The 16894-nt window shown below is 44.7% G+C and overlaps 2 protein-coding genes across 4 annotated transcripts; both read right to left on the reverse strand.

The window, feature by feature from the left end:
- Nucleotides 1-295: 295 nt before the first annotated feature.
- LOC123057163 (embryogenesis-associated protein EMB8) lies at nucleotides 296-8390 on the reverse strand. Of its 2 annotated transcripts, none has more exons than XM_044480282.1 (14): nucleotides 8057-8390; nucleotides 7862-7951; nucleotides 7269-7336; nucleotides 7097-7188; nucleotides 6876-6965; nucleotides 6602-6724; nucleotides 6440-6517; nucleotides 6100-6185; nucleotides 5590-5638; nucleotides 5408-5464; nucleotides 3869-3999; nucleotides 3701-3784; nucleotides 1004-1070; nucleotides 296-934 (listed from the first exon to the last, which is right to left on the reverse strand). In XM_044480282.1, the coding sequence occupies exons 1-14, from the start codon at nucleotides 8299-8301 to the stop codon at nucleotides 428-430; spliced, it is 1767 nt and encodes a 588-aa protein (XP_044336217.1). In that variant the 5' UTR covers nucleotides 8302-8390; the 3' UTR covers nucleotides 296-427. The 2 variants fall into 2 exon arrangements, with proteins under 2 accessions (XP_044336217.1, XP_044336212.1); XM_044480277.1 differs by having other exon boundaries at nucleotides 7097-7194; nucleotides 8057-8389.
- Nucleotides 8391-12680: 4290 nt separating this feature from the next.
- On the reverse strand, nucleotides 12681-14521 carry LOC123057181 (subtilisin-like protease SBT3.17). Of its 2 annotated transcripts, none has more exons than XM_044480289.1 (3): nucleotides 14080-14521; nucleotides 13788-13885; nucleotides 12681-12962 (listed from the first exon to the last, which is right to left on the reverse strand). In XM_044480289.1, exons 1-3 carry the CDS (start codon nucleotides 14298-14300, stop codon nucleotides 12862-12864), a joined length of 420 nt encoding a protein of 139 aa, XP_044336224.1. In that variant the 5' UTR covers nucleotides 14301-14521; the 3' UTR covers nucleotides 12681-12861. The 2 variants fall into 2 exon arrangements, with proteins under 2 accessions (XP_044336224.1, XP_044336228.1); XM_044480293.1 differs by having other exon boundaries at nucleotides 13804-13885; nucleotides 14080-14508.
- Between the last annotated feature and the right edge of the window lie 2373 nt (nucleotides 14522-16894).

Below are 16894 nucleotides of genomic sequence, written 5' to 3' on the forward strand. Positions count from 1 at the left end.
CCCCAAGTGCAAAGGTTATTTTCTGTAGCGAGATGAGTGATAAATATCATATACTCCCTCCGTAAAGAAATATAAGAGCATTTAGATCACTACTTTAGTGACCTAAACGCTTTTATATATTTTTACAGAGGGAGTAGATATAAGTACGTATAATATAAGAAGCTCAGAATAGGAGAAAAAACACACACCAGAACAAGCAAAATGCAGGGAGGTCTTTACTACTACTTCTGTTCCTAAATGTTTAAACTGCTTTAGGAACAGAGGGTGCAATTCCTAAAACAGGAACTTGGAGAAGTAGCATGTCAACTTGACCTTTTATTATTTCCTTTCAGCACTGATGGACAAATATGTGCATCAGTGGTTATTGCCAGAATTTTACATATTACAAGCGAAACAAATTTGTTTAGGCAGAAACATCACAATTTCTTTAGCCTCTTAACAACCGCCTGGCCGGCAAAGAATTCCTGAACTTCTTCCTATACAAGAAAAAACCTAGGGCACCGAGCAAGGGCCAAGATGTTACCACAGCAATGTAAGCCAGCCACCAGACCGACCTCCCCTGGGATCGAATGAGCTGGTTAATGGATTTCTTAACGGGGGCAATGGCATCTCGGATTTTATCTGTGGAGAGCTCTTCTCGCTGCTCTTGTGACCCTACAAGGCCTTGGGCAGGCGCTACATTATCCTCTGAGCTGTTTGTATTCTTCACCGCGCTGTGACTCTCATCCTGTAACACACTGGTGGACCCATTCTGTTGTACATTAATCATCCCATCACTGCCTTCCATTTCACTGACGGTCCGCTTATCCAAGGAGTCATGAATGTTGGTATCCTCATTTGTTACTGCAGCTACCATTCCATCTTCCATGAGATTGACATATGGGCCCTTATCGATGGATGATTCCATCGAAGATTGCAACCCATGCTCTTGAATCTGCATTCAAATGTTAATAAGTTATATCATGTTATCAAAGATGACTTGCGGTCTATTAATAATCACCACCTTCTGTCGATGCATGCAAGGACTGTCATGTAGAGCAGAGAAAAACTCGGAGACAGGTTTCACCCACCTATAAAACAGAGGAAGACATTATCAGATACCATCACATAGAATCTCAAAGGTCGCATCAGAAGTTAAAAAAAGAAAGGTGTGAAAGGAAAGGAATTTGAAGAGTGGCAGTTAAAAGTTAAAACAATGCACCCAATGCATTTGTCGTACAGAACATAATTTAGACATGTGCACATTCTAATACAATTTTGTAGAGTATATTTATGGATTTCTCAAAATTAGAGTATATTTATGCATTGCCTGAGAAACAACGAGGTGCAAGGGGGCGGCGGGCAACAAGATTTGGGCATTTGGCATGCTAGGGGGCTGCACCAGGGCGATCCCCTGTCGTTCCTTCTGTTTGTGCTGGTTATTGATATTCTCACTGCAATCATCATTCGTGGGGAGCAGGAGATGCTTTTTGGATCGCTGGACCGCTGGGGCATTAGGCACCGCCTATCTGTCAATGCTGACGATGTTGTTCTTCTGATTCGGCCTCTGGTTAGCGAGGCTGAGGCAGTGGTGGGTCTGCTCAAGGCATTTGGTGCAGATTCCGGTTTACACTGCAACTTGGCAAAAAGCTTTGCCTCTCTGATACGATTCGACGAGGCCAACCTTCAGGCGATTCTGCACACTCTTGCTTGCCCGGTTAAATGCTTCCCGGTTCGCAATTTGGAGCTGCCACTCTCTGCCAAACAGCTGACCAAGAATGATCTACAGCCTTATGTGGATCGGGCTGCGGGGCATCTGCCGACCTGGAAAGCGTCCTTGCTGCGCAGCACAGGCCGTCTGGTGCTGATAAATTCCACTCTCACGGCCATTTACCCGATGCTCGTGCTTGACCTCCCACCCTGGTTCCTTGCTTGTAACGATAAATTGTGCCGTGGATTTTTTTGGTGTGGACATGCTCAAGCCAAGGGAGGTAGCTGCCTTGTTAACTGGAAGCTCGTCTGCACGCTGGAAGAGTATGGGGGCTTAGGAGTCAAGAATCTGCATTACCTGAATAATGCCCTAATGCTCAAATGGAGATGGCTTGAAAAGGTGGGTCAGGACAAACCTTGGGAGTCTCCAGATTAACCTACCGCCTGATTCTGCCGCTGTTGGTGATGCGGTTTTGGAGTGTGTGCTCGGTGATGGCAAAAGGATGACATTCTGGTCTGACCACCGGATCAACTGCATGAGTGTTCAGCAGATCGCCCCGGCTATTATGCGATTTGTCAAGCCCTCTGCGATGCACAGGGTGGTGGTGGATGCGCTACCGGCGGCGGCTTGGGTCCAGGATATTAAGGGCACCCCTTCGGTGCCGGCGATCGGCGATTTGTTTCTTCTGTGGAACTCCCTTTTGGGTGTGGATCTGGGTATGCAACCGGGTAGGTTCAGGTGGAGACTGTCTTAGGATGGAAGGTTCTCTTCCCGATCAACCTACCAAAGCTTCTTCTTTGGCCAGGAGTTCTTCCCTGGTGCGGCCGAGCTTTGGGGATCGTGGGCGCGCGCTGCACAATCTCAGTACTAGAAATAAAGATCTTTGTGTGGCTCGCACTGCACAATCGCCTGTGGACTGCGGATAGACTTGCGAAGAGAAACCTTCAACACCCGCCTCAATGTGTGCTCTGCTGCCAGGAGGACGAGGCGGCAAACCATTTGCTGCTTGGGTGCTCTTTTTCCTGCGAAATTTGGTATAATGTGCTACTGGGGAAGTGGCTGCATCGGTTCACTCCGCATCCCGGAGTTCTTCTGAGAGGTTGGTGGCCTCAGGTGAGCGCAGCTGTCAGGACCTCTTACCATAAGGAGCTTAATGTTCTTATCTGCTGTACGATGCGTATGATCTGGTTGGAGCGCAACAACTGGGTTTTCGACAGGGTACAGGCTATGCCTTCACTAGCTACCAAGCACCAAGCGCGTTAAGGACGAATTTGATTTGTGGAGGGCTGCCAGAGAGAACCCAGGTGGTTCGGGGGAGGTGGATGTACCGAGAGATTTGTAGGTTTTGGGTAGCCGGTGGAGGGATGTGTGCACTGTCACCACATCTCCTGTCCTTGTTCGTCCCTGTACAACTCTGTATTTCCCTCCTGGCTTAGGCCTCTTAATACTAATGACACACAGCTTGTGTTCTTGAAGAAAAAAATGAGGTGCAAAAGCGGAAATGGAGGCAGGCAACGCTGAGCTCTTTTTAGAAGAAAAAAAAGCAGTCACAAACTCATCAAAAAAATCTGAAAATAATTATACATGTACATATAAATGTCTAGTATGTACGCACAGATTTTCATTAATATATCTTTTCAGCTCTGGTGTACGCAAAAAGGACAAATATGTGGATTACAATTAGAGTAACTTTTTGCTTTTTTGGAGCCACGAATGTTTTTTGTGTGTAGCCTACAAATTAAATTATTTTTAAGTAGAACTTTACAGTTAGTACTCCCTCCGTCCCAAAATAAGTGACTCAACTTTGTACTAACTTTAGTACAAATTTAGTGTAAAGTTGAGTCACTTATTTTGGGACGGAGGGAGTAGAACACATCCATGTGTATCCACTATTTTTTGGAATGTTTTCAAACTTCTAAACATTTTTTTGCATTTTCCAAAATACCGGGCTCCATGGAGCCCACGAGCCAAATTGCTGCACTCCAAGGAGGTTTTGTGAATGAAACTTACCATAGTCTACCAGCAGTTAGGCCTTGAAAAAAACCAAGATGGCCGCCATTAGGTGTAGTTGCCAAAACAATATTCTTATTTGCCCTTAATCATAAAAGGTGGACTTGCATCAGTACACAGAAGTAGAAATGTTCAAGATAGCGAGCTTGTGTAAGACTAGTTACTTGCCTGCATTCATCCCAGGGAATGGCCTCCCTTGTGCAAAGGGGGTCATCTAAAGCACTGATACAAAGCAACGGAACAGACACGTTACCAATATAGTTCGCACAGCTGCACTTGCGGTAGAATGTGTCCACTGTCTGGGAAAATGATTGTTCGGTGCATCAGTTTTATTACTTATCCGATACTTACGCTATTACAACCGCAGGAGGGATAAACATCATTTCCATGAACAAAACTTGACTTCAAAAGATTCACAACATTATTCTGGATTTGCATCAATAAGTTGGTTGACTCAAGCATTTCATCCATACAAACTCACCTATTTGGTTCATGGACAGACCCAGTGCATAGAAGCTCCCACACAAGGTGGGGTCTGGGGAGGGATTATAGGAACCTAGTCTTACCCCTGCAAAGTGCAATGCAGAGAGGCTGGTTCGAACCCAGGACCTCTTGGCACAAGTGGGGAGGACTTCACCACTGCGCCAGGCCTGCCCTCTTAATTTGAATTGGTTCATGTTTAAATTAATTTGAATCTAGATTGTAAATAAGCTACAGTAGACATTTGAGTAAGGCGGGGCTGCCTGATATTCCTAATAATGCCATCACATATCTATTATTGTGCTGCCTTGCAATAAATGCCACAGCTAATTGTATCCATTTTATTCTACTTTCCCAATGAAAAACTGCGAAGTCCAAGGGTCCAACCCTTGTAGCTCATGACAATCATCTAAAGCGTGAAACCTGAACCCCAACTATTACTACAACTACCATCAGCATGCATTTCAAGCTGTGCTTGTCAAATGCAGATTCAGTTCATGCAACTGGTGAGGCCACAATTGTCATAACCAATCCAACCTCAATAGAATCAAAGTCTGCTGTGAATGTGATCAAGAGAGAATCTCAAGTCTCAACTGCTCAAACATGGGATAACCAGATAAACACCATTTTATGTCTCCTGTATTTTGCCATTTGACTGCTCACTATAACTAATCGATGGTTTGCTATTTAAGTTGCAAAGTAGGAGTCCCCTGGATCAATCTCAGTTGATCCATGATTATGTATTGTGATATTAGTGCCACTCAGATTTATTTTAATTTTTAAAATTTTCAAGGTTATAGTTGAGAAGTTCAATGCAAACAGTAGGTGATGCTTGGTGGAAATGGTTAGAATTCTAGCATGTTTCTTGTGGGAGTTCGAAAATTTTGTCCGGTGCAAATTCTACTTCCAACTAGTTAACGACTACCTAACTTCTTTTACGAATATTTGGTTACTTATCTCCAAAAAAATGATTTGACACACTAGTTTATGAGAAACTATTATTCAGGTTTGCATCCCCTCCTACTTCAAATTTTAAGGAAGCGATTCACAAATTGTTTTCTTCTTGAACAAAACTAATGTGATTTTGCATCGCTCAACTCTAATCCTCATTATATAGAAAACAATCATTGACGTATTTAATCAAGTAGTAATGAGAGGAACAATAAAATTTGATGCAACTTATAATTTTAGACGAAGTAATATTATTCCTAGCATTAGAAATAATACCTCGTACTTTGCAACAACACAAGTTGCATGATGGTCAAATTCCCGGGTAGAGCGTGACTGATAAGAAGGGAAAAGGAAAGAATAATCACGGCCCTTTTCTGTGATCAGCATATTTCTATGATAACTGCTATTGACCATGTAACTATAAAAAAAATAGACCAGCAGGTTAGCACATTGCATACCGACGTAATAGCTTCCCAGTTTGCAAGTCGTGCCAAGACTGGTTGATGTCTGCAAAAAAAGAAAGAAAATCCAAAAGATGTTCATAACAGTCTGGACTTCACTGATCTGTGCAGAGGCTAGGGAATCCCATGGCCATTTTCACGCTAATGTCTCCAATGATTTGCAAACGAAGAAAATAAGTTTCAACTAGGAACACAAAACCTGTGTAACTGAGCCTATATCTTGGACTGTTTGCTACTACGACTAATGGTTACCCATCACCATTAATGTTTGTTGGCTCATAACTCAAACAAAGGATACACTGTTTATCCCATTTGAGAAGTTCAAAATTGTATCAAAGAACAATCTAATTAGCTGTTGCAAAGAACATTGTCCTAAATAGTAGAGATCCATATAGGTAAATCATCATGGAAAATAATATGAACATGAAATGATTTCTTCTGTAATCAATGATCTTGATTAGCACCAAAGTATGGGAATGCTTAAATGTCTCAAGAGGAAATACATACAGTTTTGCATATCCTTTGAGACCAATTGCAAGAGCTTTATCGTAACAACGCTGCACTAGCTTGCGAGAAATAAATCTGCTAGTCACCTGTAAATGTGGTATACCAAATTATTATGACAAAAAGCAAACTGAAGTCTAAGGTAGTATTAGTAAGCCAAAGCACTAGACGAGTATCATTTGTTGTTTAGTCTTTAGTGTGCAAACATAAAGAAATAGAGAGCTGATGTCATTTGAACACCGTGGAGTGTAGAGATTTAGATAAAGGTATTCCTGCATAAGAAGAACAATAACCCACAAATGTGTAAAAAATCTGCACAATAGGCTCACTGTGGCTCACTAACCAGCAGATCCCAGGGTGAACAAATAGATGCAGCACCAGCTACAGGAGTACTTTCACCCTCTTCTCCCAGATACTTGACCTGAATGTGCAATTTAAACAAGTATTGAATTAAACTAGGTTTTAGAATATTAATTAATGTAAAAGAATATATAACAAGGTCTACCAGAATATTGGCGCCTAAGCTTGTCCCAACAGTGAATAATGGAGCCTCTGGGTACTTTTGATGAAGGTAATTAACAACTTCACGAATATCCTCTGTCCATCCACCATTGTAAAAGCAATCGGACTGCCAGAGAAAAATACCAAGAGTTGTGTGAAAATTGCAAGCTGAACATATCCAGCCTCTGATGTCAATGAAGTCCTTTAAGGTGTCAGGTTGTATATTCAAGGTGTAACAAGTGCATAATTGATTTATCATATTGCATGAGAGAACTTACTGTTATGGAGATGCCACCCAGACCCCTGTGATTGCCTACAACAACATTCCATCCATTGCTCACCATAGAAAAGACCAAGTGTTTCACATACTGGACATCAAAACATCTTGTTAAAACAACCAATAAAGGTAGCCCAACACCATGTGTGGGTCTGGGTCATAATATCAACTTCAGTTATTATTTAAACCAATCAGTTTGGTAAAGCAACTATCAGAACTTACAGCGGCAGTAGAATCACTAGTTAATCCAGGCACCACAACAACAATGGGTGTTGAATCATCACTAGAAATAGTTCCATCACAAGAACTACCATCTGCAGCTGCAACATACCACAAATGGTCAGGCACCCTCTTGCTTGCCGAGCAATCTCAAACTACCTAAAATTCTCAGAACCTTCTCGGTCAGAGGCTAGTAGCCAATCCAAAGCAATGGTTCCACCATCACGAACTGTGTACAGCTGCCTGCAATACAACGAGTTTAATCAATCAATGTACTAACTAGAATTGTGAGCCTAGCTCTAACTTAATCTTCTAAGGTTCAAACATACATGGGTATCTGGCCTATGGAAGGTAGCGTTCGACAGGAGTATGCTGTAAAATTGCTCAAACTGAAACAAGTGAACGCCTAAACATTTTCTAGAAGCCTGCAGATTCTTAATTTTAATTATTATTTTGACCATCTCTATTTTTCTTCTGGAAAATGAAGGCTGCAGTAATATAAACAGCATTATTGGATAACCAAAATCATACTCCCTCCGCTCCATATTACTTGTCGCTAATTTAGTACAAAGTTGTAATAAATCAGCGACAAGTAATATGGAAGGGAGGGAGTACAACATAACAGTTGCATCAGAATCAACCAAACAATGTACAATCACAATCTACAAACATAATTGGAGGGACACCATGAACAAGTACACATGCACTGGACAAGTAGAGCAATCAAATGTTAATGCGGCATACACAACATGGATGTAGTTGGCCTACCTTCTATACGTGACCGAAGGTGGTATCCCCCAGATGCCCAGGAACAGCGTCTGCAGATGAGGGCTCGCCAGCCACGGCGTCGCCAGGTACCTACGCGGGCAAAATTCGCAATATTACAGGGTGAATCACAATCAAATTTCTTGGAGCAGAGACGAATTGATGATGATCCACAGGCCGGAGGAGGCCTCGTCCCACCTGCCGTGGAGGGAGCGGCACTTGGCGGCGACGCGGTGGTAGACCTGCGAGTCCGGGTGGAAGGTGAGGGCGACGCGGCCGCCGCGGAGGCCGCGGAGCAGGTCGCCGAGGACGTGGAGCTCGAGGAAGCGGTAGAGGAAGGCGGCGGCGAGGACGAGGGCGGCGAGCGCGTAGCGCTCGAGCGGCACCAGCGCCGCCGCGCGCAGCAGCAGCTGGGCGGCCGAGTCCTCGACCGCGGTCGCCATCGGCGCGGGATTCTGCTGGCGCGTTCGATGTCGATGGCGGGGAGGGGCACGCGTGCCAGTGATGCTGGATTTTATTTTTTCCTCAAGTGGTGGTATGTGTATATATTTTTCTGGAGACGTTACGGGAGAATATGCCGTTCGTGGAGGAAGAGAGACGTGAGCCGTTTCGTCGGTTTGGACTGACGGAGGGGACGAGCGGTGCGCGGGATGCGACGGGCAGAACATATACCCTGTAAGCTAAAGCAAAGCAACGTAGTATGATCTAAGAACCCGATGAGCTACATCATGAGCAATATCATTTACTTCTTCCGTTCTTAAATATTTGTTTTTTTAAAGATTTTAAATGGACTACTACGTACGTACGAATGTATATAGACATATTTTAGAGTGTAGATTCACTCATTTTGCTCCGTATGTAATCATTTGTTAAAATCTCTAGAAGGACAAATATTTAGAAATGGAGTATATCTCTGAAAATGTGAAATACATGTGATCGAAGATCTAAAGAATAGCGGAAGAAACCAGCCAAAGTTTTCGTGATAGACGAAGGAGTAGAAGCCTCTGAAATCCTTCTGTTTGCCGCAACCGAAGCCAAGGAAAAACAATCTATGAGAAATGTAGGTTGGGTAATGTGATTGAGGTTACTTGTTGGGACATTGGTCTAGACTAAAACTTTAAGGCTAATGGGTTGTCCGTTGGGACAAGCGAATTAATGTAAATTTGATAGCATGAGGTTGGAGTGTGTTGTTACCATGACATATGCCTTTGAAAGAGTTGTCAGCCTTGTGTTTGTAGGAAAAATTTAAAGTATTGACCTAAAATTACTTGTGTTCACTTTGTTGGGTTGTTTATCTGACACCTTAGGAGAATATTAAGGGCTTGTTTGGTTCTTACCCTCGCTTGCCTACCTGACAAAAAGGAACGCCTGCACAAGATTCGAAAGATTTGTGCCTGGCCAGGCATAAGGTGTTTGGATGCAGCCTGGCTTGGAGAAAGCTTATTGAAAAACGCATTGATTTGAGGCCTGGTCCACCTGAAAAAAGTAGCCGACAAGACTAGCATTAGCGCCAGGCAGATGCCCAGGCGTCCAGTTTCTATGACCTGGGCCAGGCTAAGCAATATGCCTGGTTTGTGCGCCAGGCTAAGTAAGACATTCGGTTCACCAGGCCAGACTGCTTTGGGATACTGTGGACTGCTTTGTTCACGAGGCCATTCAAGTTTGTTGTGTCTGGCTTCACTTCTGTGGCTTTCGAGCATATATGCCGGCAATATAATGTAGTGTTCATGTTTCAGCTAAATCATGAAGAGAACGTATCCACCGGATGCACCCTGCTACTTTGAATCATTGGATGGGAATGGATTGCTAGCATATTAGCAAAAATAAAATAAATACTTCATGCATTATCGAAATCAACCCCCACTCCACCACTTCCTCTCACATCATTAAAGCCATGTTTTTTTTATTTCTTTCTCCAAACATAGAAATGACTAAATATTTTGAACCATATATCTACAACATGATTGTAGCTAACACCCTCTTTAGAAAGAGAGAATCACATCTGGTGACTTTTAGTAGTGGCCAACACTCTAGCCAGATTGATTTCATCCTCTCGAGAAGAGAAGATAGGCGTGCGTGCCTAGACTGTAAGGTGATACCTGGAGAGAGTGTTGTACCCCAGCATAAGCTGGTGGTTGCTGACTTTCGCTTTCGGATTCGTGTCCAGCGGGATAAGCGTGCCAAAGTCGCTAGAACGAAGTGGTGGAAGCTCAAGGGGAGGTAGCTCTAGCGTTCAAGGAGAGGGTCATTAAGGAGGGCCCTTGGGAGGAAGGAGGAGATGCGAACAATGTGTGGACGAAGATGGCGACTTGCATTCGTCAGGTGGCCTCGGAGGAGTTTGGAGTGTCCAGGGGAAGGAGAAGCGAAGATAAGGATACCTGGTGGTGGAATGATGATGTCCAGAAGGCGATTAAAGAGAAGAAAGATTGCTTCAAACGCCTATACCTGGATAGGAGTGCAGACAACATAGAGAAGTACAAGATGGCAAAGAAGGCCGCAAAGCGAGCTGTTGGTGAAGCAAGGGGTCGGGCATATGAGGACCTCTACCAACGGTTAGGCACGAAGGAAGGTGAAAGGGACATCTATAAGATGGCCAAGATTCGAGAGAGGAAGACGAGGGATATTGGCCAAGTCAAATGCATCAAGGACGGAGCAGGCCAACTCTTGGTGAAGGACGAAGAGATTAAGCATAGATGGCGGGAGTACTTCGACAAGCTGTTCAATGGGGAGAATGAGAGTTCTACCATTGAACTGGACGACTCCTTCGATGAGACCAGCATGCGTTTTGTGCGGCGAATCCAGGAGTCTGAGGTCAAGGAGGCTTTAAAAAGGATGAAAGGAGGCAAGGCGATGGGCCCTGATTGTATCCCCATTGAGGTGTGGAAAGGTCTCGGGGACATAGCGATAGTATGGCTAACCAAGCTTTTCAACCTCATTTTTCGGGCAAACAAGATGCCAGAAGAATGGAGACGGAGTATATTAGTACCAATCTTCAAGAACAAGGGGGATATTCAGAGTTGTACTAATTACCGTGGAATTAAGCTGATGAGCCATACAATGAAGCTATGGGAGAGAGTCATTGAGCACCGCTTAAGAAGAATGACAAGCGTGACCAAAAATCAGTTTGGTTTCATGCCTGGGAGGTCGACCATGGAAGCCATTTTCTTGGTACGACAACTTATGGAGAGAGATATGGAGCAAAAGAAGGACTTGCATATGGTGTTCATTGACTTGGAGAAGGCCTATGATAAGATACCGCGGAATGTCATGTGTTGGGCCTTGGAGAAACACAAAGTCCTAGCAAAGTACATTACCCTCATCAAGGACATGTACGATAATGGTGTGACAAGTGTTCGACCAAGTGATGTCGACACTGATGACTTCCCGATTAAGATAGGACTGCATCAGGGGTCAGCTTTGAGCCCTTATCTTTTTGCATTGGTGATGGATGAGGTCACAAGGGATATACAAGGAGATATCCCATGGTGTATGCTCTTTGCGGATGATGTGGTGCTAGTTGACGATAGTCGGACGGGGTAAATAGAAAGTTAGAGTTATGGGGACAAATCTTGGAATCGAAAGGGTTTAGGCTTAGTAGAACTAAAACCGAGTACATGATGTGCGGTTTCAGTACTACTAGGTGTGAGGAGGAGGTTAGCCTTGATGGCCAGGTGGTACCTCAGAAGGACACCTTTCGGTATTTGGGGTCAATGCTGCAGGAGGATGGGGGTATTGATGAAGATGTGAACCATCGAATCAAAGCCGGATGGATGAAGTGGCGCCAAGCTTCTGGCATTCTCTGTGACAAGAGAGTGCCACAAAAGCTAAAAGGCAAGTTCTACAGGACGGCGGTTCGACCCGCAATGTTGTATGGCGCTGAGTGTTGGCCGACTAAAAGGCGACATGTTCAACAGTTAGGTGTGGCAGAGATGCGTATGTTGAGATGGATGTGTGGCCACACAAGGAAGGATCGAGTCCGGAATGATGATATACGAGATAGAGTTGGGGTAGCACCAATTGAAGAGAAGCTTGTCCAACATCGTCTGAGATGGTTTGGGCATATTCAGTGCAGGCCTCCAGAAGCTCCAGTGCATAGTGGACGGCTAAAGCGTGCGGAGAATGTCAAGAGAGGGCGGGGTAGACCGAATTTGACATGGGAGGAGTCCGTTAAGAGAGACCTGAAGGATTGGAGTATCACCAAAGAGCTAGCTATGGACAGGGATGCGTGGAAGCTTGCTATCCATGTGCCAGAGCCATGAGTTGGTTACGAGATCTTATGGGTTTCACCTCTAGCCTACCCCAACTTGTTTGGGACTAAAGGCTTTGTTGTTGTTGTTGTTGTTGTTGTTTATCTATCTGGTTTGGCCATCATCTTTGTATTCATGAGATGTTCGAAACAAAACTAATGTTCAATACAGTATATTTTTAATTTAGTTTTTTTCCCCTTTTGAAACTTGACCACAGCATTGTTCAAGTCAACTAAAAAAAACCAGAAACATATTCAACATTGGTCTTGTTTCAAAGATCTCGTCAAAGCAAAGTCTATAGTGAAAACAGATTAGGAATCGGCCATCAGTTTGAAATATATGACCATTTTTGTGTCTAGACCACAAAATTTACATACATAAAAAAAGAGACAATTCTGCAAATGCGACAACAATTCATCTTCTAGCCAAAATTTTCATGCAATGGTACAAAATAGCAGGGTGCATTCGGTGAGATCCATAAACAACTCATGAGCCAAAACTACACGAGCAACCCAGCCAGATGACGAGCACATCAGTTTGCTATCACATTAATTCAAACTTGTACCCAAGCAAGATTAGATCAGCACATTTGTTTGCCATCATATTAACTCAAACTTGTATGCATTAGTTCATTACATTTACACACTTCAGGAACTGGATCCCTTCAAAGTCAAGTGGATACATCTCTTATTCTTAGGTTACAGCCATGAGATGCAACCATTCCCATATTAGAAGAACAGAGCCTACTCAAGGCTTTCACATAAGGCCCATTGTGCGCGTTGTGCTGGCATGTCCACCCTCATGTCCATGGAGCTGGTAGGTCTGGCTCGGCACAACCTGAAGGACACCTGGTTGCTCTGCAAACCAAGAACAATCATACAAGTTCGTTAGAACAACATAGAAACAGAAGTGAGAAGAGGAACATGCACCAAATTTTGCTTATCTAACAGATGATTTTAGCATATCCAGCATAATAGCTTCTAGTCGGATGAGATAGGCATGTGGCGTACAGAAATCTTGTTAGTTTAATGCTGAATATGTGTACAACTAAATTGTGCTAGTCTTGAAAACCGAGGACTGTCTGCCAGTAAAATGCATTAGGGTTGCACATGTAATTCCAACATAGAACAACATAAATCCTGTTCCGCAACATAATTCTTACTGAAGAAAGAAAAACCATATTCCACCAGAAATTAATCCCATCACATAACTATCATCCACCTTCACTATTCGATAAGTGGGATGATTAAGTGATAATCATACAGATGCAAGTGTCCACATGAAACAGAAAGACCGAATCTCTTCAACGATAAATAAACCACCAAACATTCTTTTTAGCATGTGATCTGTATATGTGCAGTGAAATATTTTACCCAGAGATGAATGCATCTTTGCTCCCACATTTCTGAAATGCTCACAGGTCTAGACTAACATGTCAATAGAGTAGAAGGTTGGCCTTGATTTTACACTACAAGTTGATGAGATGATTTAGCAAGTACCCTATATTCCGCAATTTTGCAAGATCGCATGTTTTGGTTTCAGTACGATTTTGAGCCTGTGATGGGCATCCAGCGACTCAATGCAACTAAATTCCGCATTATGCGGATGCAACTAAAGTCCGCATTATGCATGAGGCTAAATATAACTGTAACTCCATGAACTAAAAGGAAGGGGGCACTCACTCTTGAGGTCCTCGACCTGCTCGGTGGTGAGCTTTGCGGAGAATCCGCTGGCGGCGTGCTTGTAGTGGTAGAGGACGGCGCCCCTGGCCTTCTCCTCGCTGCCAAAATTCCCCCCAGATCAGCAAATTGACACACGGCCGGAAAAAGTCTCAAGAGAACGAATCAACCCCAAAACGACAAGGCCAAGCTAAATCGGACCCCCAAAGACCTAGATCCCACAGGCAGGCGCCAGGGGCGGCGCAAACCCGAGCCAAACGGCTGCGGATCCGGTCCGATTCCACGGCACAGTTACCTGCCGAGGACGGGGGCGAGGGTGCGGATGTGGAACTCCTCGGGGTCGGCGTCCTCGGGGCGGTCGACGTACACGATGTGCACGGCCGCCTCCTGCGCCGCGGGCGCCTGCTGCTCCGGCTCGGCCGCCATGGCGATCTGGGCTGCCGACGCTGCTGCTGCTGCGAGGAAGAGGAGGGCGAGCAGAGGGTTACGGAGATGGCGCGGGGATTCGGTCTTCATCGCCGTGGAGTGGATTGGGAGGTGGCTTAATAATGACCGTGCGGCTGTGTGCGCGACGTGTCCCCCTGCTTCGGCCTCTCCGCGTGCTCTTGGCCTGTCTTGCCTTCGCCGCGAAGCATCTTTTGTCCACCTCGCAAGCTCTGAAGTTTTCTTCGGAGAAGGTTCATCATCCCTTTGCTTGTCGATCAGGGGTTTCTGACTGGTTGCCGGAGAAAACAAGGGGCTCTTGACTGGTATAAGCATGTGGGTTTTTGTAGTCAGAACTTCGGGGCGATCTTGAATTTTATAAATTGATGAAGTGTTCGTACGACCAATAATAGTCGACCAAGTTGGGTTACAAGGATACTCCTCATTTGGATTTATAAGGCACGTGTGTATTGTTGGACAATTTGTTTGACAAATGAAATATGAGTTGCATGCCGCAATAATTGAATAGGAAATCAATATTGCATTTGTTTCCCGATATGATATGTATTTTCACTAATCAAATTGATAATCTAGAAATACATGGATGCCCTCTAAACCGAAAATAATGCAGTAAGTTACCAGTGTTGGGAGTTCTAGGCAAAGATTACTGAACTCGAACAGATAGCAGAAGAACTAAATGAAATGATGAAGTCACAATGAACTAAAAACAGAAGCTATTGATGTTCGAACAGGCCATTTCAAAAAAGATGTCCGAACAGGGACAAGTGGACAAGATATGATCATGAATTCATGAGCACATCACCTCTCACCACAATGTAACTACGACCACAATGCAACTATGCAAGGACCGCATAAACGGACAAAACATGCAAAAGAAGGGCTCTAAAGCAGCGCCTCAAAGGAGCCAACCGTGGGATTTAACAATTTTATGATCAATCGTGATTCGTGAGCAAGCCACGTGATGATAGCTAAGTGCATTGACAATGCAACAATTTGGGTCATAGGAGCCAAACAGTGCCAATACTGACATATGTTAGAATCTTACGAATGCTAGCGAGAGTTGCCATAATCAAGGCTTCCATGCTCGAGAAAGAAACAATACTCCCTCCATTCCATAATGTAGTGCATATAGATTTTTTTTCAAAAGTCAATCCTACAATCTTTGACCAAGTTTGTGGAAAAGAAATATTTACATCTAGAATGCCAAATATATATCGATAGACTCATCATAAGATGTAGTTTCATATTTTATATTTTGTAATATAGATATAAATAGCTTTCTCGTCAAAGTTTATAAAATTTGACTTTTCAAATAATCTATATGCACTACATTGTGGAACAGAGGGAGTAGAAAGGAATGTGTTGTGGGAGGGGTTCACACGCATCAATGCAAAATATTAATTCGATATGTGTCACTTATAGCTAGTCAACACTTATACGCTTAACTGTTGGGGAACGTTGCAGAAAACAAAAAAAATTCTACGGTTTCACCAAGATCCATCTATGAGTTCATCTAACAACGAGTGATCGGATTGCATCTACATACCTTTGTAGATCGCGAGCGGAAGCGTTCAAAGAACGGGGATGAGGGAGTCGTACTCGACGTGATTCAAATCACCGGAGATCCTAGCGCCGAATGGACGGCACCTCCGCGTTCAACACACGTACAGTCAGCGTGAAGTCTCCTCCTTCTTGATCCAGCAAGGGGGAAGGAGAGGTTGATGAAGATCCAGCAGCACGACGGCGTGGTGGTGGATGCAGCAGTCACCGCAGCAGGGCTTCGTCGTTCTCTACGGAGGAGGAGGAGGTCTTGGAGGGGAGAGGGAGGCGCCAGGGGCATGGGGTGTGGCTGCACTCCCTCCCCCTATATATATAGGGTCCCCAGGGGGGCGCCGGCCCTGGAGATCCAATCTACCAAGGGGGCGGCGGCCAAGGGGGGTGGAGTGCCCCCCAAGGCAAGTGGGGCGCCCCCCACCCTAGGGTTCCCAACCCTAGGCGCAGGGGAAAGGCCCAAGGGGGGGCGCACCAGCCCACTAGGGGCTGGTTCCCCTCCCACTTCAGCCCATGGGGCCCTCCGGGATAGGTGGACCCACCCGGTGGACCCCCGGGACCCTTCCGGTGGTCCCGGTACAATACCGGTGACCCCGAAACTTGTCCCGATGGCCGAAATAGCACTTCCTATATATAATTCTTTACCTCCGGACCATTCCGGAACTCCTCGTGACGTCAGGGATCTCATCCGGGACTCCGAACAACTTTCGGGTTACTACATATACATATCTCTACAACCCTAGCGTCACCGAACCTTAAGTGTGTAGACCCTACGGGTTCGGGAGACATGTAGACATAACCGAGATGGCTCTCCGGTCAATAACCAATAGCGGGATCTGGATACCCATGTTGGCTCCCACATGCTCCTCGATGATCTCATCGGATGAACCACGATGTCGAGGATTCACGCAACCCCGTATACAATTCCCTTTGTCAATCGGTATGTTACTTGCCCGAGATTCGATCGTCGGTATCCCAATACCTCGTTCAATCTCGTTATCGGCTAGTCACTTTACTCGTACCGTAATGCATGATCCCGTGACCAGGCACTTGGTCACTTTGAGCTCATTATGATGATGCATTACCGAGTGGGCCCAGAGATACCTCTCCGTCAT

Source organism: Triticum aestivum, chromosome 1A (assembly GCF_018294505.1).
Source record: "Triticum aestivum cultivar Chinese Spring chromosome 1A, IWGSC CS RefSeq v2.1, whole genome shotgun sequence".
NCBI classification, from domain to species: Eukaryota; Viridiplantae; Streptophyta; class Magnoliopsida; order Poales; family Poaceae; genus Triticum; species Triticum aestivum.